Genomic DNA, 20210 nt, shown 5'->3' with positions numbered 1-20210 from the left:
CCCAATGTAAAGGGATACCGTTCTCTCCTATTTCACAAACATTGCCTCTATTTACACCTCTCTGCATGTTCCTCTATGACTATTTAAAAATAATTCTGTCTGTTCTGCTATCCTTATACACTCTATTGGCAGCATTTGAAACATGATCCTTCTTGAGACACAGAGGGAGGCGGAGAGCCACGGAACAGTGGAGTTAGAAGCATGTGGTCTGTAATGTCCAGTACATCAGGGAGGGAGAAGGGGAGATAACCACATCTTCAAAATACATTCACACAAGCCGGAGATAAAACACTAGGAGCATGGTCATGTCACTGTCCAATTTCTAGACTGTTCGTAAAAATAGCAAACTTTTTTTCCTATGTCCATGAAAAAAAAAAAACGAGATTTTTGTATAACTTACCAGTAAAATCTCTTTCTCGCTCTTCCTTGGGGGACACAGGAAAACCTTGGGTATAGCTCATCTCCATAGGAGGCGTGACACTAAGTAAAAGACTGTTAAGCCCCTCCTCCAGCAGCTATACCCTCAGCCTGGAGAGAGAGACTTCCAGTTATGTGCCCAAGTAGTGAAAAACAAAGGCAAGGAGTAACCAAAGCAACACCAACAAGTCAAAAACACCCGTCAGGGCAACTAAAACAATGGGTGGGTGCTGTGTCCCCCAAGGAAGAGCGAGAAAGAGATTTTACTGGTAAGTTATACAAAAATCTCGTTTTCTCGCCCAATTCCTTGGGGGACACAGGAAAACCTTGGGACGTTCAAAAGCAGTCCACAAATAGGGAGGGACCACAATCCAAGGCGAACAAAGCACCATAAGCATTAAGGCACCGCCGCCTGCAAGACCAGGCGGCCCAAAGCAGCATCCGCCGATGCATAAGTGTTCACCCTGTAAAACTTGGTGAACGTGTGCAAAGAAGACCAGGTGGCCGCTTTGCACAACTGTTCAGCCGAAGCACGATTACGCTGAGCCCAGGAAGCCCCGACCGCTCTGGTAGAATGAGCGGTAACACCAAAGGGCGGTTCCCTGCCCTTAGCACGGTAAGCCTCAATGATAGCCATCTTGAGGAAGCGGGCAACAACCACCTTAGACGCCGCCAGCCCCCTGCGTGGACCCTCCGGAACCACAAACAGAGAATCCGAGCGTCGAAAGGGTCTGGTCACATCCAGGTAGATCCTCAGAGCCCGAACAACATCCAGACGGTGAAGATCCCGTTCCCGAGGATGAGACGGGGACGGACACAGAGAAGGAAGGACAATATCTTCATTCAGATGAAAGGCGGACACCACCTTCGGAAGAAAATCTGGAACTGGGCGGAGAACCACCTTGTCCTGGTGAAAAACCAAGAAGGGCTCCACGCAAGAAAGAGCCGCCAACTCAGACACACGCCGAAGAGACGTGATGGCGACGAGGAAGAAAACTTTGCAAGACAGCAAGCGAGGGGAAACCTTGCGCAGAGGCTCGAAAGGGGAAGATTGGAGAGCCGTCAGTACAACGTTAAGATCCCAAGCAGGAACGGAAGGGCCATACGGGGGAGCACAGTGAGCAACCCCCTGCAGAAAGGTCTTAACCGGACCGAGCGGAGCCAGAGGGCGCTGAAAAAGGACCGAAAGAGCCGAAATCTGACCCTTCAGGGTACTGAGACCCAAGCCCAGATCCAGACCAGACTGCAAAAAGGATAAAACCGTGGGAAGGGAAAAACGCAGAGGAGGAATCCCCAAGGTCTCGCAGAAGGTTAAATAGGCCCGCCAGGTACGGTAATAAATCCTGGACGATGCTGGTTTTCGCGCACGAATCATGGTACGGACCACGTCAGCAGAAAACCCCCGCCGCGTCAAGACCGCTGTTTCAATAGCCACGCCGCTAAACGTAGCGACCCTAAATGCTGGTGGAAGATCGGCCCCTGAGAGAGGAGGTCTTCTCTGAGAGGCAGAGACAAGGGAGCGTCTGCCAGAAGCAACATAAGGTCGGCGTACCAAGGACGACGCGGCCAGTCCGGGGCTATCAGGATTGCTGGCGTGCCCTCCGCCGCGATCTTCCGAAGGACCCGCGGAAGAAGAGGCAGGGGCGGAAACACGTAGAGGAGCGAAAACTCCGTCCAGGGGAGGACGAGCGCATCCGCGCCGTAAGCGTCCGGATCCTTGGCCCTGGCCATGTAGGTGGGAAGTTTGTGGTTGAATCTGGAGGCCATGAGATCCACGTCCGGACGACCCCAACGGAGACAAAGAGACTCGAAGACGTCGGGGTGCAGAGACCACTCTCCCGGGTCGATCGTCGTCCGGCTGAGGAAATCCGCCGCCCAATTGTCCACCCCCGGGATGTAAATGGCTGAAAGGGCAGGAACATGAACCTCCGCCCAGCGAAGGATTAGAGACACCTCCCTCATCGCCACCGCGCTGCGAGTGCCCCCCTGATGATTTATGTACGCCACAGCCGTGGCATTGTCCGATTGGACCCGAACTGGGCGACCCTGAAGCAACGAAGTCCAATGCCGGAGCGAGAGGAGGATGGCCCTCAGCTCCAGAACGTTGATCGGCAGTCTGGACTCCGATGGAGACCAAGTGCCTTGGACGGACCGAGGAGGAAACACTCCCCCCCAACCCCCCAGACTGGCATCGGTGGTAATCACCAACCAAGTTATTGGCAGGAAAGACTTCCCCTGGAGAGGGGGTCGCAGCCACCAGAGGAGAGAGGAGCGAACCTGGGGGGAAAGGGGAAAATGTCGATCCAGACTCTCCTGGGACTTGTCCCAGGCGGACAGAATGGCCGTCTGAAAGGTGCGGGAGTGATACTGTGCGTAAGGAATCGCTTCGAAGCAGGACACCATCTGTCCCAAAACCCGCATGCTGAACCGGAAGGAAGGATGGCGGAGGGACAGAAGGCTCGGAACCGACCGATGAAGGAGCTGGCGCTTCTCCGACGGAAGTCGAACCACCGCTGCATCCGTATCCAGCAGCATCCCCAGAAAGACCAATTGCCTGGATGGAACAAGAGAGGATTTGGGGAGGTTGATAATCCAACCGAACCGGCGTAAGGTTTGTAGCGAGAGATCCACACTGGTGGAAGTCAGTGACAGAGAAGGCGCCTTGATTAGGAGATCGTCCAGATACGGAAGTAGAAAAACTCCCCTGGAACGAAGTAAGGCGAGGACAGGAGCAAGGACCTTCGTGAAAACACGAGGGGCCGTCGCCAGCCCGAAGGGGAGGGCAACGAACTGGTAGTGGTCGGACCCCACTGCAAAGCGCAGAAAGCACTGATGACACTGCGCGATTGGAATATGAAGGTAGGCGTCCTGGATATCGATAGATGCCAGGAACTCCCCCTTTTCCAGAGAGGCCACCACCGACCTGAGAGACTCCATCCGGAATCGCTGAAGACGAAGGAAACGGTTCAGCCGTTTTAGATCCAGAATGGGACGAACCGAACCCTCCTTTTTGGGGACTACAAAAAGGTTCGAATAGAACCCCTTGAACCTGTCTCCCATCGGAACCGGGGCGATGACCCCTTTGTCCAGAAGGGTGTGAACGGCAGTAAAGAAATCGGCCGCCCCTCGGGGATCCTGGGGAACCCGGGAACGAAAGAACCGAACTGGGGGAAGGGACGCAAACTCGAGCTTGTACCCGGAAGACACAACTTCGAGAGCCCAGGCGTCGGAGACGTGCGCCTGCCAGAAGTCCCTGAACAGGAGGAGACGTCCCCCCACCCGGGTGGGCGGGGACGCACCTTCAGGCGGGGGTCTGCTTGGCCGCGGGAGGGCGAGCAGGTTGCGACTTGCGCCAGGAGGGCTGAGTCCGAAAAAAGGGTTTTTTACGCCTGTCCTGGACAGAGTTAGTGGGCGGACCTGAAGTGGTGCGAGGCGCGGGAGCCCTACGAGAAGACCTGAAGCGGGAGAAGGTGGGACGACCACGAGTGGCGCTCCTAGCCTTAGATTGGGGAAGATGAGTACTCTTCCCCCCCCCGTGGCTTCAGAGATGATTTCATCCAAGCGGGTCCCGAACAAACGGGAACCAGTGAAGGGAAGGCTAGCAAGAGACCGCTTTGACGCGGCGTCCGCCGACCAAACCTTTAACCAAAGCTCCCTCCTAGCCGAAACGGCCAGGGCAGATGAACGGGCAATGAGAGCCCCCGCATCCAGGGATGCTTCACATACAAATTTACCGGCCTGAACGATAAGTTGAGCCAGAGCACGGAGGTCTTGAATAGGAACGTCGGATTCAAGCTCCAGATCCAGCTGAGACGCCCACTCTGAAACCGCTTTTCCAGCCCAAGCGGAAGCAAAGACCGGCCTAAGAGCGGACCCGGAAGCCGCAAAGATACCCTTTGTAAGGGCCTCTATACGGCGATCCTCAGTGGATTGTAAGGAAGAACCATCTGCGACGGGAATAGCCGTGCTTTTGGACAAACGGGCCACAGGGGGGTCGACCTTAGGAGGTGACGCCCAGTTTGTAATGCAATCCGCCGGGAACGGATAACAGACATCTAACTTTTTCGGCGGGGTAAAACGTGCATCAGGACGGGCCCAGGCCTTAGAAACCACTGACGAAAAGTCAGCATGGAGGGGAAAAACCGCAGACGCCTGCTTCTGGCGAAAAAAGGAAACACAGTTTTTTTCAGGATCAGGAGGATCATCGTGAATCTTAAAGGTATCACGGATATTGTTAATAAGATGGCCCACGGCGGAAGCCAGCTTTGAAGGCAGTGCCGAGTCCATATCCCAATCGGAATCGACTAGCTCCCCTTCAGAGGGCAAATCCTGCAATGAGGAAGGACCCGACTGAGAGCGCACCCTTGGGGGGGATACTGAAGCATCCGAGGATGACCGGTGATCTGCCCTTGGCCGTTTTTGGGATTGACGGGCTCTGGAGGAGTCGCCTGCAGAGAGAGACTCAGACGGGTCGGCTAAGACAGCGGACCCGGAGGGCCCAGCAGGGGAATCATCCGGCTGCGGCAAAGGCAACACATCTGCAAGTCGGCCCACAACGCTAGTGAGACTAACCACAGCCTGGGAGAGGGATCTAGCCCAGTCAGGGGGATCCAAGAGGCCAGGGGGTGACACAACAGATGGCGGACCCTGCGATGGGTCTTTGCAAAGCGAGCAATGCGGGTCAGACTGCCCTTGAGGAAGGGGCGCCTTACATGCGGTGCAGGTATGATACCAAGGTCCCACAGGCACTAAGGGGTCAGACATGTTGGTTGGAGCAATATAAAAAAACTGCGTCCAGGCCAGGGGCTGCAGTGGTAGAGAGGGTCAACAGTCCTACCAGATCACAGTGGGAGCAGACGGCAGCGGCAACAGCAGAAGAAACGGCAGCGGCAACCTGAGGCAAAGATCCGTCCTGCAGTGAGACCGATCACAGTAGCAAGCAGGCACGAGAGGAGGCGGGACTAGTGAGGCGCGGGAAGAAGGACGTCCGCCCCTTGACTGAAGGCCAAAAGCACAGGAAGGCGGCAACGCAAACTCCGCCCCCCGCCGGCAAAAAAAAATTTTTGCGCGCGCGCGATTCAAGTCCCGCATGCCGCCGAACACACCACACGTCCCGTACAACTCCATGTCCCCCGCCGCAAGCGAAGCGAAGGTAGGAAAGCCGAAGGAGGGTAGGAAGAAAAACGGCCCTGCGCGAACCAGCGGTCGCATATACCCGGCCGTTCCTAAGCAACCCTCCCCCATGAGCGCCGCTCAGTACCCAAACCGACAGGGCGCCAGGCCTGCCCCTGAATCGGAGCAACGGAGGCCAGCAGAGACAGTAAGGAACCAAACAGGAACGGGAACGGGAACGGAGGGGATGAGAGAAGGGGGGGGGGGTGGGGGGAGCGGAACGGCTGCACTAGCCACCTCACCATGTGATGTCTTCACCCTCTTGTCATCCAGCTGGGGACGCCCCTTCAGCCACTGGCACAGAAGTGGCAGTAGCTGGAGAGGGGCTTGCAGGTGGGCGACCCAGTGCTGGCGGGATGCAGGGGAGTATGGGCTGCCCTGGTCCTCCTTTTCTTCTGTGGGGGAGGCAGCAGGGCGGATAACCGGCCCTGGCGCAGCTCAACCCCGGGAAAACAGAGAGGTCTACTGCGACTCTGTTGTCCCTGTGGAAAAAAAACAATTGAAAAAATAAAATAAAAAATAAGAAATAAAAATCTTTTCAAAGACAGCTCTGCAGTGCAGAGAGTGTCTTGCCTCCTTGACACTAAGCAAAAAACTGGAAGTCTCTCTCTCCAGGCTGAGGGTATAGCTGCTGGAGGAGGGGCTTAACAGTCTTTTACTTAGTGTCACGCCTCCTATGGAGATGAGCTATACCCAAGGTTTTCCTGTGTCCCCCAAGGAATTGGGCGAGAAATTGATGTTTTTGTGATTTTATTTTTTTTAGACTGGTAGTACTTGGCTAGATTATTTTGGTGGTAATTATAATGATTTCACAGCTCACAGTAAATACTGGTAATGAGGTGTTATCAGCATATTGAGCTATAGACATGGATTACTTATAATTTTTATAATGTATTATGGTTTTATAAACTGTTGGATAAGTTGTCCAGAAAAAAATGAAAAATTATTGTCAACCCTGCTGCATGCGAGAATGGTTTACAGAGGCACCGCAGCTACAGATATTAAATGAATAAGCGACTACTCTTACTGCATGTAAATCATTTACACATCATATTTAAAGATTAGAAAACATTTAAATTCCAAATTGATGCAGAGAATTTTGAAATAAGATGTTCAACAAGTCAACATGGATGTGATTTAGGCTAGGTCTTCACGACGACAATTTTTATAATGGCAGTCTATGGTGTCGCACTGCAACATGCGACATGCTGCGCCGCGACAGTGGCAGACAAATCCATCTCGAAGGGATTTTCTGCGACTGTCTCAGTCGCAGCATGTTGCAGTGCGACACCATAGACTGCCATTATAAAAACTGTCGCACGACATTGGTGCAACAAGTGTCGTTGTGTAGACCTAGCCTTAAGGTAACAGAGGGATACGTTTAAAGGCAGGGGCGGACACTTAAAGTGTCCCTGGATAAAATAAAAAAAAACTGAAAGTGTCCCCATTTTGTAGGCAGGTTTAAATTAACAGAAGGCGGGACAACATAAGTAGGGGAGGTAAACAGTATCACCCCAGCAGAACCAAATAACAGTGTAGCACAATATACTGTCCCAAAAGATGGCCCTCTGTGGGGGGAATCAATAGCTTCCATTTCCTGTCCTATTCCTCCAGTTTTCTGTGATTAAGATATGGAGCAGGGGGCTTAGAAGGTGAGGTGCGGGCAACACCAGTCGAATTCAGGAGGGCATGAGGCAATATGGACAATCACAATACGTTAGTAAGTGCCTTGTAGTAACTTTGTCTACACAATAAATGCCATTTTCTGAAGTGACACCACCCCTTTAATAGACAGCTGGATAAAATAGATAGAGAGACCAAGAGATCTTCATAACCTGGTGATCTAGTATAAATGAAAAGCTATACAATCCATCTATAAATTACCTCGAGATTTTCTGCTTCACCACCATCTTTGACCTTTGAAGAAGGTGCTGGAGATGATGACTGTGGGTGCGTGCTGGACAAGATCTGTGAACTGACAGATACAGTAGGTTAAACTATTTGTAATATTAGAAGTATGGTCCCTGGAAATAGAGCACCTTCATACAGTCCACATATTTAAAAATACTAAAAGGAACACAATGGCAGCTCAGTGCATGTTTGAGGGGACGGTACATGACACAAAGAATCTCTGTAGGGTTCTGGAAGTCCCTGTGTCATGCTCTGCCCCTTCAGGTCCTGCACTAGACATAATAACACAGTGCATTGGGTGAGCACAAAGGGTTCCTTTAATTACAAGTTTCTATATTGGTCTCCACAACATCTATGACTGACTGCTTGGAAAAGCAATCTCCTTTAGTAGACCACATATGTGCAAGTACCTGTCGATGTCTCCTGGGTTTACTCCAGAGGTTAGCATGCTGTCCAGCATGGGGCCCTGACTGTCCTTCTTTGTTGGCTCTAGTCCACTCTTTATATCATCAAAGTTTTCATATTTCAGAGCTTGTACTAACTGTAATAAGTACATCAGCAGGTCCTACGGAGAAAAAACACAAATACATTTTTATTGGAAATGTGCAGTATCCTATGCTTTTCCTTCTTGGTTTTTCGAGATAAACTTTAAAGGGGTGCTCCAGAAATAACCACAAGCGACCTGTCCTAGAATTTGAGCAGGACTGGTTGCCTCCCTTGCAGAGCTGTCTAGTGGGGGGGCGAGGACTTACTACACACTACACTCTGGTACTTGAATATGCTACACATTGGTGAGTGTTCCTGTCAGGCTGCTCAGCCATAAAGGCATATTGTAGGCAGGGATCACGTCCTTACCATCTATTCTGGAGCAGTGTAGTGTGTAGGGAGGCCCAACCCCCTCAAATCCTCCTAAGGGAGCTCAGCAAGTGGTGGCAACTAGTCCTGCTCACAATCTAAGACAGCTTGCTTGCAACCATTTTAAATCATTCCCCTGAGAACCCCTTTAAAAGGCGATAGGCACCTTTGGGGGCAATTTTTTTTTAGTACTGCATTTTACTCAGTTTGGGAAAAATAAAATATTATATATTTTTTTATTTAAATCGTTGTCACGGGGTGCCAAAGGCGCACTCGGTCTCCTATCAGCCGCAGACCTGCTGCTTAGCTTCGGGAGCGAGGATCTGTGTTTGAGCTCGTTCCCAGGGTGGCTTTGCTAGCTGGGAGGCTCCCTGCTCCTAGGTCTGCCTTGAGCGCCGAGCTGATCACTCGGTGCTCGACTTGTCTGTCTGTCGGTCATGTGACGCTGGCCACGTCACATGACCCTCAGGCCCCACTATAAATACAGGCAGTCTGCTGGCCACAGGTTGCCTGTTAATTCTAGGTTCCTGGCTATTTGTTGGACTATTGAATACTCACCTGATCCTGTTCCCTGATGATCCTTTGCCTGCTTCGCCTGTACTGCGCATCCCTCCTGGTATTGTGACCTCGGCTCTCACCTGACTACTCTTTGCGGACTGCTCTGGTACTTCTCTACTCTCCTGGTATTTGACCCCTGCTCCTCCTGACCATTCTTTGCTTAACCCTTTGTACTGCGTAGCTCTTTTGGTTCTGACCCGGTCCGTTCACGTTCTGTATTTTGTCTTGTCCGTCTTCCCTGCACATATCCTAAGTAAGGGACTGTCGTCCAGTTGTCCCCTGTCATCAGGACTCGTGAGGCAAGTAGGCAGGGCCAGGGGTAAGGGGTGGAGCGCAGTGGGCACTATCCTTCCCCCTGTGTGTGTGGACGTGACTGTTACAAATGTTCAACAGTCTCAGTTCATTTGCAGACTAGTAGACTCTCAGTTTTGCACTGAATACGTCATAGAAGTGCTCTGTCGGCTGGATCTGGGGCGATGTTCTGCAGGGAAAGATTGTGAATAAACCACAATGCTCAAACTGTGCTTCAGCCTTTTGCTTCTCAGGATCGTGGAGGTCCCAGACGTTGAATTCTGATCATAAAGTGGTGCCATATACTAGTGATATGACATTCCTTTATGAGATGGGAATAAGTCTTTAACCCCTCCAGGACCTGCCTGCCTTTCTGGAGCCATAACTTTTTTTTACTTTTCTGTTCACATAGATATTAGGGCTTGTATTTTGCAGGATAAATTGTACTTCCTAATGGTAACATTCACTGTTGCATACAATTTAGTGGAAGTAGGAAAAAATTCCAAATGGGTGCCTATGATGTTTATTTTTATTCTATTTTTTATTTATTTTTTTAGGCTCCCAAGCACCTAACATGCAACCATCACCATTTAGCAATGGAATTCAATACATTGCTAAACAGAAAATGCTGTACATTTCAATGTAGTGCTGCCATCTGCAGGAATACATTGGAATATACCTGTGAAAGGCCTGGTAGTCTCCAGCAGGCTCAGGCCTTTCACAGCAAACAAACTGCTCCACCGATCACTGGGTGGATGAGCCGTTCCAGACCCAGAAGTGCAGCGCTTCAGGGTTTTCAGCTCTCAGAATCCTCATCTGAGGGTTAAATGCAGACATTAGCACCATAAACAGCAGAAACCCAACAGGCGCCATTTTTAAAGACTGGACCAGGACGACCAAAAAGGGTTAATTTCACATTTAGGAATAAAAATGAATGACGGCAAAATAAGTTTCTCTAATTCCAAAGAAAGTGTGTCTCATTCAAGGCTTGAAAATTAGCTGAAACATTGTTACATGGATGGGTGAATAAATAATCAGTATTCTGAAAATCTTGGAGTGCTGTGCTTACTTAGGAATTTGATAAAATACCGTATTTTTTGCCCTAAAAGATGCACTAGCCCCCACCTGCCCCCAAAAAGGGGGGGGGGGGGGAATGCTGAGAGCTGTAGTCCTCTCCTCTTATAGCTCCTCTCGTAATGTACTCTGATATTACAAAACAATCTGGACATGCTGGAGTTGTAGTCCTCTCCTCATACCTCCTCTTGTTATATACTCTGATATTACCATGTTTTTTGCCCCATAAGACACAGTGGGGGAAAAATGCGTCTTATGGGGCGAATACTAATGAGGGCTTCCATTATGGAAGTGCTTATTAGTATAGGAGGACCGGGAAGTAGTGAATACAGCGCTCCATGGGCTCTGTACTCACCGCTTCCTGGTCTTCGGTTGCTTGCTGTGCTGTAACTGTGGCTTGTATGAGGACGTCCGCGCACTCTGTAACCTCAGGCTGTGAGGAAGAAGAAGAAATAAAGAGCTGGATCCTAGGGGCAGCTGCGGTGTCCAGAGCGGGAGAGGTAAGTTGATTTTTATAATTTATTTGCTCTGAGCATTGGATTCTGATCTGAGGTCCGGGAGTCATTCACATTAGGGATCTGATCCGAGGTCTGAATGGGGGTCTTATTGATATTGGGGCTCTGATCTGAGGTCTAGGGGGGTCATTCACATTGGGGGTCTGATCGGAGGTTTGAATGAGGGGACGCGTCTTATTCATATCGGGGCTCTGATCGGAGGGGTAATTCACATTGGGGCTCGGATTCCAGGTCTGATTACGGGTCATTCACATTGGGGTCTGAGCTGAGGTCTGATTGGGGCTCTGATCTGAGGTCTAATGAAAAAATATTTTTTTCTTATTCTCCTCCTCTAAAACCCAGATGCATCTATCTATCCTAACCTTTATTCATTAATACCTGGACACACACATAAGTGGTGGAAACAAAACTAGAAACTTTCCCTATCGGAACAAAGGCAAACAAAAATCTCGGCAAATCATTCCAATTGGAGGCGGTGTTCCACATTGTACAGTTATTGCTGAGAGGTGCTTTGTGCATAATAACGTTTTAATGAAGTAATTAAGAGCAGCCATTTTACTGTGTAAATGTGAAGGCAGCCTCATCCTTTACTAGATTTTAGCAGCCACCAACCTCCATGACTAATGCTTCTGCAGAGTGTTTGAGAAACGGGCACTTGAACAGAAGATGTGCTGCACTGTGACATCTGCTCTGTCATCCAGCAGTGTGCCGTCCTTGAAAAGGGATAGGAATTCTTATCATGGCAAGTATATGCAGGGAGCATCCATAAAGAGAGCTGTTAATGGTGTGTCGTATATTCCACTGAATACATGGTATAAATCAATACGTGCAGATCACATGGAGAGCATACATAACAAGCCAGCGCAACCTGCGAGGGAGAAGTCTCTTCGTAGCCAATTCAGGACCAGTTACTTATGCAATAGTCACTTTTGGGATCACTTCACCCCCTGCTTCTTATACGGTCTCGTTTAGAAAACCTATAATTACCAAAAATACACTAGTTCATGATCCGAACTGTGTAATGCTTCATTTCTCCTCTGGGGGTGCTGCAGGGGAATGAGACACTTGCCTTCAAGGTCCCTTACAGATAACAGCTGGCCAGTGGAGGTTCCAGTAGCAGGAGATACTGTAAACTCCTTAAAGGGGTTGCCTCGTGAAAAATATTCTACATTTTTGAAACCAGCACCAGGAAGACTTTTGTAACTGCATTTAATTAAAAATTTTGTATAGATATGTTGTTATTTATTAAAATCTAACTGTATATCACCACCTGCTGTTTGTTCTTTTACTTATTTCTCTGTCCACCTCAGTAACAACACTGGGGAGGACGCACATGTTCAGTTACATCCTTCAACTGCCACCAGCCATATCTATTTCTAGAAGCTGTAATGAGAAAGCCTGTAAGTCCATTTTTTGTGCATATCCATTCCTTTTTTTTTCCATTCCGTATCAGTATGTCCGTTCTGCAAGAAATTAAAACATGTCCTATTATTGTCCGCATTTCGGACAAGGATAGGACTGTTCTATTATGGGCCCGCCGTTCCGTTCACAGCCAGTATCCATGTTTTGCGGATCTGCAATTTGCGGACCTCAAAACAAAAACGGTTGTGTGCATGAGCCCTGAGCCTGTAAGTCCTGTTTCACCCGCCCACACATAGAGAAAGTCTGTAAGTCCTGCTTCACCAACACATAGAGAAAGCCTACCAGTCCTGCTTCACCCAACCACACATAGAGAAAGTCTGTAAGTCCTGCTTCACCAACACATAGAGAAAGCCTACTAGTCCTGCTTCACCCAACCACACATAGAGAAAGCCTACTAGTCCTGCTTCACCCATGCACACATAGAGAAAGTCTGTAAGTCCTGCTTCACCAACACATAGAGAAAGCCTACTAGTCCTGCTTCACCCAACTACACATAGAGAAAGCCTACTAGTCCTGCTTCACCCATGCACACATAGAGAAAGTCTGTAAGTCCTGCAACGCGTTGAGCCATTGATCTCTATCAAAGGACACGGTTCTATAGGCAGGGTGCATACAAGTTGTAAGGCAGCTCAATGGCTAGCTTTGATACAAGTGTGAATGCGGTCCCATACCTAGTCCCAGTAAGGTCACGCATGAGTGGGTAGGCAGACTGAGGCAGCTTAGTGTGCATTTGTACATACAGCGGTTATTGTATGGCTGCTGCTGCATGGATGTCCTAGTGTTGTTTGTGAATCACATCACATAAAACAGATTATTAGATCTGATGTCGATACAGACTAATATTCTCAACAGGGCTTCCAGCTTTAATTCACTATTAGCTGCAATTGAGCGCACCTGTGCCTACTCACAATACATGGACCGTGTCCTTACTACTCCTCCTCCTGCGGGCTATTAGCACCAATGTCCCAGCAGGATTAGGATTTAGTCCAGACTGTTTTTAATGTAGCGGGTCAATATCTATCCTCGACTACATAAGTCCAGTCTGGTGCCTGAAATTCACGAAAGTCATGCACAGAATTTTTCCCGTTTTAACCAGTTACAAATAAATACTTTATTATTTTCTTTTAAATACGTTCTTCAGGCAGTGTGATACGAATAATATTTAGTGAACGTACAACCCAGTATCTTTACCATGTGAGAGAGTTCACCCGACTACACATAGAGAAAGCCTGTAAGTCCTGCTTCACCCGACTACACATAGAGAAAGCCTGTAAGTCCTGCTTCACCCGCCTACACATAGAGAAAGCCTGTAAGTCCTGCTTCACCCGACTACACATAGAGAAAGCCTGTAAGTCCTGCTTCACCCGCCTACACATAGAGAAAGCCTGTAAGTCCTGCTTCACCCGCCTACACAAGGAGAAAGCCTGTAAGTCCTGCTTCACCCGCCAACACTCAGAGAAGGCCTGTAAGTCCTGCTTCACCCGCCTACACAAGGAGAAAGCCTGTAAGTCCTGCTTCACCCGCCAACACTTAGAGAAAGCCTGTAAGTCCTGCTACACCCGACTACACATAGAGAAAGCCTGTAAGTCCTGCTTCACCCGCCTACACATAGAGAAAGCCTGTAAGTCCCGCTTCACCCGCCTACACATAGAGAAAGCCTGTAAGTCCTGCTTCACCCGACTACACAAGGAGAAAGCCTGTAAGTCCTGCTTCACCCGCCTACACATAGAGAAAGCCTGTAAGTCCCTCTTCACCCGCCTACACATAGAGAAAGCCTGTAAGTCCTGCTTCACCCGCCTACACAAGGAGAAAGCCTGCAAGTCCTGCTTCACCTGCCTACACATAGAGAAAGCCTGTAAGTCCCACTTCACCCGCCCACACATAGAGAAAGCCTGTAAGTCCTGCTTCACCAACCCACACATAGAGAAAGCCTGTAAGTCCTGCTTCACCTGCCTACACAAGGGGAAAGCCTGTAAGTCCTACTTCACCCGCCTACACAAGGAGAAAGTCTATAAGTCCTGCTTCACCCGCCTACACATAGAGAAAGCCTTTAAGTCCAGCTTCACCTGCCTACACAAGGAGAAGGTAAGTCCTGCTTCACCCACCTACACATAGAGAAAGTCTGTAATTCCTGCGTCACCAACCCACACATAGAGAAAGCCTGTAAGTCCTGTAAGGAAACCAGAAAAAAAAGGAAAAAACCCACACAAATACAGGGAGAATTCAGGACCTCAGTTCGCTAAGTCAACAGTGCTAACCACTGAGCCACTGCATGGGGAAGCTGCTTAGTGGTTTTTCTTCCTGTACAATCGGCATTTATGTAGGCAAAACTGTTTAAAATAAATGTACCCTCTGCACCTTCTTCTGGAAAACGGAGAGCGGCAAACAACCGAGACGCCTCGCTTTGCACAAGGATGACACCTCCTCGCCCCTTTAATCTCGTTAAAACATTTTTTTTTTAACCTACTTATCTTTCCTATGTTTGACAAAAAGAAAAAGAAATAGACACCGGCCTCTAAGAAAATCTATGCTTCGCCACCGCTACCCAGCTCAAAGGTTAAAGCAAAACTTGGAAATAAATTGAATCTTACTGGCCACTTTACCCGCTGAAGAAATGAGAGGCCTGACCCACGAGCGGCTGAATCGATATCATTCTTCAAACAAGTAATAGAATTTCTATCAGAATATAAGAAGAGGTCAGCGTTTGACAAGTACGGCCGCGGAGATTATCCTGTCTCCACAACTCTGCTCTAATAGCTTCCGGTTAACCCTTCCCAGGACTGGCGGCATTTGTCTAACAAATTTGATATCTAGGAGTATTATTTTATAATTACATACAGAATTGGGTAATGTCCAAGTCTACATAAAAAAGTTACGTTGTAAATGCATTTATCCTTACCTGTCTATGAAACTGACTGCAGAAGGTCTTAAAGAGCTTGTCCAGAACAATGGTTGTTTATTTTATAAAATAATTAAATAACAATTAGTCAGCTTCCATGCCTACTAGTAGAGATGAGCGAACCTCTGTTTTAAGTTCGGCGTCTAAAGTTCGGGTTTGGATTAGCGGAGAATCCTGATCTGGAACCGGATATGGATTCCGACTTCCGTTGTGGTCCGTGGTAGCGGAATCCATAATGGCCGATTATTGATTCCGCTACCACGGACCACAACGGAAGTCGGAATCCATATCCGGTTCCAGATCAGGATTCTCCGCTAATCCAAACCCGAACTTTAGACGCCGAACTTAAAACAGAAGTTCGCTCATCTCTACCTACTAGTCCTGCGGCGATGACGTCACATACATTCAAGCCAGCATCACCGCTGGGGTCAGCGATTGTCTGCAGTGGTCACATGAACAATGTATGCAATGTCCTAACTGTAGGTACGGCAGGACATTCAATGGGGGAGTAATGGTTATTTTATACTAATTCCTACTCTAAGCCCATTTAAAAATAAGTTAAAGGGCATCTATCAGCAGTTTTGTACCTATGACACTGGCTGACCTGTTACATGTGCGCTTGGCAGCTGAAGGCATCTGTGTTGGTTCCATGTTCAGATGTGCCCGCATTGCTGAGAAAAATGATGTTTTATTATATGCAAATGAGCCTCTAGGAGCAACGTGGGCTTCACCATTACACCTAGAGGCTCGGCTCTGTCCGTACCCTCTGCTCTTTGACAGGGCCAGGCAGGCCTGATGACATTTACACAATACACTACATGGCCCCGCTAACCAAAGGGAAAAGGACGCGGCTGTTGCAGGGAGACCTGAGCCTCTAGGTTTAACGGCAACCCCCCCCCCCCCCCTCCTGTTGCCCCTAGAGGCTCATTAGCATATATTAAAACTTAATTCTTCTCAGCGATGCGGGCACATATGAACATGAGACCAACACAGATGTCTTCTTCAGCTGCCAAGCGCTCATGTAACAGGTCAGCTAGTGTCATAGGTACAGAACTGCTGACAGATGCCCTTTAACACAGAAAATAAACATAAAAGAAAAAAAATCCAGTCCTTCCTCCAATCATCTCCTCTTTTCCCCTTTGACCTTATTTTATCTCATATTACAAATGAGACATATATAAAAGACATTTGTTCCTGGATAGGCCATGTCCACCCTCCTCCTCCTCACTGTGTGGCAGTAATATCACTGGCTGCAGCAGGAGCCTCCTCCCTCTGCTCTGTCCGCAGTAGGACAACGTTTTAAGTCTCACCCCTTTGACTAAGACCAACCCTTCAGCATTCACTGACCAAAAATGGAACAGATCAGCAGCAGATTCATCCCTATGTTCTCTGCAGGATTTCTACAGAACATGCTGCAGACCGGCAAACAGCGGGGGCGAGATCACTTACTGCTGACTTTTACTAATTATTTCTAGGTTTTCCTCACCGTTGTGTTAGTGTCGGTAGTGGAACAAAATGCTGCTTAGAAAAACAACAGAAACCTCAGAGAACCCGAATAGACACCATCACAAGTCAAAGTCAGTGTCCACCTTAGCGGTGACCCGTTTCACACAGTGATTGTCACGGTACCAGAGATATGTGACAATAAAAAAGCAACTTTACAAGCTACAGAGTGCCGGTCTTTTCCTATCACAGTACATGCTCGGTGTCACAAAAAAAACACATGTTCTCCTGGAAAAACCCTTTAAGTAAGGTTGGACAATTTAGCCCCATGCAGCACTTACCTCATCGTCTGCCTGCTGAAGTCGAGCAACAGCGTAACGTCGCACTGTTGGGTTTGTGAAATGAGAAGACAGAAGCTCCAAAGAGTCCTCCACATCCATCGGTTTCCATTTCCCTAGAAGTTCCAGAGCTTGTTTGGCTTCTTGTGGTAGATCCCAGTTGACACACTTCAAGAACTTTGTCAGTGCCTAAAATGAAGGAATGAATGAAAATCCATCCCACTGGGGTATGTTGGTGCCAAGTGGGAAATTATGATAGCATATGGACATCAATCAGAGAAGTCTAAGGTGGTCAATGTACTGGGGGCCACTCTCTGCAGCGACTCTTCACCCTGACGGCAGGTGTAGCACAAGGCAGGTCTTCTAACTCTGGATGAAAGAATGTTTCCGTTCACTGAGGCCTAAGAGAGGTCTTGAAAATGGTGAATAACACCAAGTCTATTGGTTTATTTTCATAAAATGATGTGCTGTGTGTTCGTGTATGTAAAGCAAGTTTTTTTTTCCTCTTTAACCTCTCTTTGATACTTCATTTCTGCAGTATGAGGTAACTGCACATGCGTACTGACCTTTAGGTGGGGCCAGGAGGCAGACAGGAGAGGAGAAAACTCTTATTGGGTAATTTATTAAGGCCGGTGTTTTAGACGCCAGTCTTAATAACCCTGTGCTGGGCCTCTAGATAACTCAGGCGCATCCACTGCCTGCCTAAATCTACGCCAGATCCCTAGCTGGCGTAGATTTAGATATTTTTCTACCCCTAAAACAGGCGTAGAAAATGATAAATGAGATGGGCCAGCCAGTCCGTCCACCCTTTTTTTTTAAACTGCCGTATGTGGCGTGGATGAGGAAGAAGTCGCAGATTCGGCAGCAAATCCCCTTTTTTGCGACTGAATCTGTGACAGATATACAACAAAAATTGGGATATATCTATTTATAAATGACCGCCTTAGTTTTGGAACAGAGAGCTCAGCTGCATTCAAGACATCATCAGGGTAAGATTGCTACCATCAACTGTCTTTGTATCATATGGGCGTCAGCCAAGTGCCATGTTGGGTGTTGGTCGACCTGGAGCTCGCCCATTTGTCTTCATGTCTTGCAGTGACTGTTACTTTATCATTGTATATCTTTGAGTGTATATATATATATATATCACAGTTTAGTAAACTCTTTATGCACCTAAGTTCTGTTAAAGGGTTTATCCCTGATCTATAATGCCCCCCCATATGCCTAGGCTCCTCCACGACACGCGCATCGCTTCTATTACCGTCACGGCCGCCGCTGCATCTCTCCGTCTGGCAGAGGAAAATATCCTGCATCGGGGGGTGGTTGCAGCCAATAGCAGGCCGCGATGGGAACAAGCCTCCCTAGAATCACAGCTTAGACCAGAGCAGTGTTGGGTTCCAGTCAGATCCGGCCAGCTGTAACCATCCTTTACCCACCCCGCCATTATGTTACCCCTTCAGGATCCTCAATAGTTTAGGAATGCAGGAGCCAATATTTATTTGGCTTTCGGCCGATAGCTATTACACAGTGTATGGCTTGTAGGACTTTAGAGAGATAGCCAAATGATCCTTCGGTCAATCGTTACTGTTACTGTGTTACTAACGTCCTGTGCACCAAATAGTACATGTAATTCCCTCATATACAAACTCAACCTATGCGCCGATTTTAAGAATACTAACCTTCTCCTGGGTTGTGAGGTAGTATCTGAACTTCCACACCAGGTCCTGTTCCTCCGACGTCAGCTGTTTGGTTGGGGGGTAGCTGACAATAATCTGCATATAAAAAAAAACTAAAAAAAAGTTTTAAAAACCTGTAGTATGTCAGTGATAGTAACGAGGCATCATCTGGTGTAGTAAATTATTTGGCACATGTCATATTTTTACTAAAACTTAAAACTTTTGATAAGTTTCTTCTATTCACAACCCTCACAAAAGTGGGTGTGGCTCGGAGGAAGGTGCAGACCTATTATGTCAGAAATTTGAGGTCAGTTATAGCTGAAATTTATGCTAGCTCGTAGTGGATGTACCGTAGGTCTCCGTTTGAGGCACAAAGACACGCCAATAAGAGGCATGCAATTTCTTAAGAAATTTGGAGCAACATACTTCAAAGGAGTATAAAAGTCCACTCTGAGTAAATCTGCCCCATTGTGCCTTACTCTACAGTCACACCTAGGGCTGCACAGGATTCTACAGCTTTCCTATTAAACTGCACAAACACAACAACTCCGTGCTGCCCCCTACTGGTTCAGTGTTTGGACGGAAGTGCGTTGTGGGAGATGAACTTACAATAGTTTGAATTTAAATGCAGCTTTGCATAAAACTCGATTATAAGAGATAACAAAAAAAACGGCTAAAATTGCAGGAAACAAATAGTATTGCACGGCAGAGAGAAAAGTCCAAGATCACTTCAATCTACAGGCCCGAAGCCAGAGGTGGCACTCAGAGCCCTCTCTGTGGGCACCCGCACCCTGGAAAAAGTCTATGGTGTACCGATATGCCTTAGACTTTACTGCCATTCATCAGCGCAGGGCGCACTATGAGCGGCACAGGCAGCGCATTGAATGTAGGCAGGCTATTATAGCTAAATGATAAAGTACATGGAAGATACACATTGGTATGTATATATATATATATATATATATATATATATATATAGGCATTCAGGTTAAAATGCTGTGTCGGCACTTTGTGATAAATAAGTGGGCTTTGTGTTACAGTTTGGGCACTTGGTTTCTTCTCGGCATATTTGCCGGGTTTCGGCCAGATCATCGCTGGTCCTCATTATAGTGAATGTGGCCAGAGGCCGAAGTGGTTGCTGGCGGCAATGCCAAAATGCAGAGAAATCCAGCAGGTTGTTGTTCCCTGCCAGACCTCTTTACCACATATGTGAAACAGGCCTAAGAGGTTCTCATGAACCCATCTTATTACTGTTGGGTAAAGTGCTGATCTATGTGGATATTAAAATATTTGCCAATTTGGAGGCAAACATGGTCTCAGTGACAGCACTGCACCTGACAGAGTTCAGAAAGGGACCATGTCATCAGATGAACGGATCTGTCTCCGCTACTGAAGAAGCTCCACCGGCCACTTGACTGACACGGCCGGACATCTCACCCAGCCCTTACTATCTGGTGTCTGTGTTGCCACCCCAAGTAGCGGTGCAAGCAGAAAGGCTCAGCTTCCGGAGCAGCCGTTAGCTATCCATTAGTGGAGCAGCTTCAGGCTTCGGGCCTATAACTGCAAGCTTAGAAATAAGATATTAAAAATGGTTTCACATTTTTAATGCATACTGAAGTGGTCTTTATCATTTTCTGAT

At 48.0% G+C, this 20210-nt stretch overlaps 1 protein-coding gene across 2 annotated transcripts in view; it reads right to left on the bottom strand.

Moving 5' to 3' along the window:
* Positions 1 to 20210, bottom strand: part of PIK3C3 (phosphatidylinositol 3-kinase catalytic subunit type 3) — a 177106-nt gene that overhangs the window by 98328 nt on the left and 58568 nt on the right. For both annotated transcript variants that reach the window (XM_044276294.1, XM_044276295.1), the window contains 4 exons: positions 18575 to 18667; positions 16899 to 17084; positions 7911 to 8065; positions 7474 to 7564 (listed from right to left, as the gene is read on the bottom strand). In XM_044276294.1, the coding sequence (XP_044132229.1) occupies positions 7474 to 7564; positions 7911 to 8065; positions 16899 to 17084; positions 18575 to 18667 (525 nt within the window). The remainder of the gene's footprint in view (positions 1 to 7473; positions 7565 to 7910; positions 8066 to 16898; positions 17085 to 18574; positions 18668 to 20210) is intronic.

Source organism: Bufo gargarizans, chromosome 1, assembly GCF_014858855.1.
Source record: "Bufo gargarizans isolate SCDJY-AF-19 chromosome 1, ASM1485885v1, whole genome shotgun sequence".
Taxonomy (NCBI): domain Eukaryota; kingdom Metazoa; phylum Chordata; class Amphibia; order Anura; family Bufonidae; genus Bufo; species Bufo gargarizans.
The sequence above is the reverse complement of the archived record's forward strand: the minus strand, read 5'-3'. Positions and strand labels throughout refer to the sequence as shown.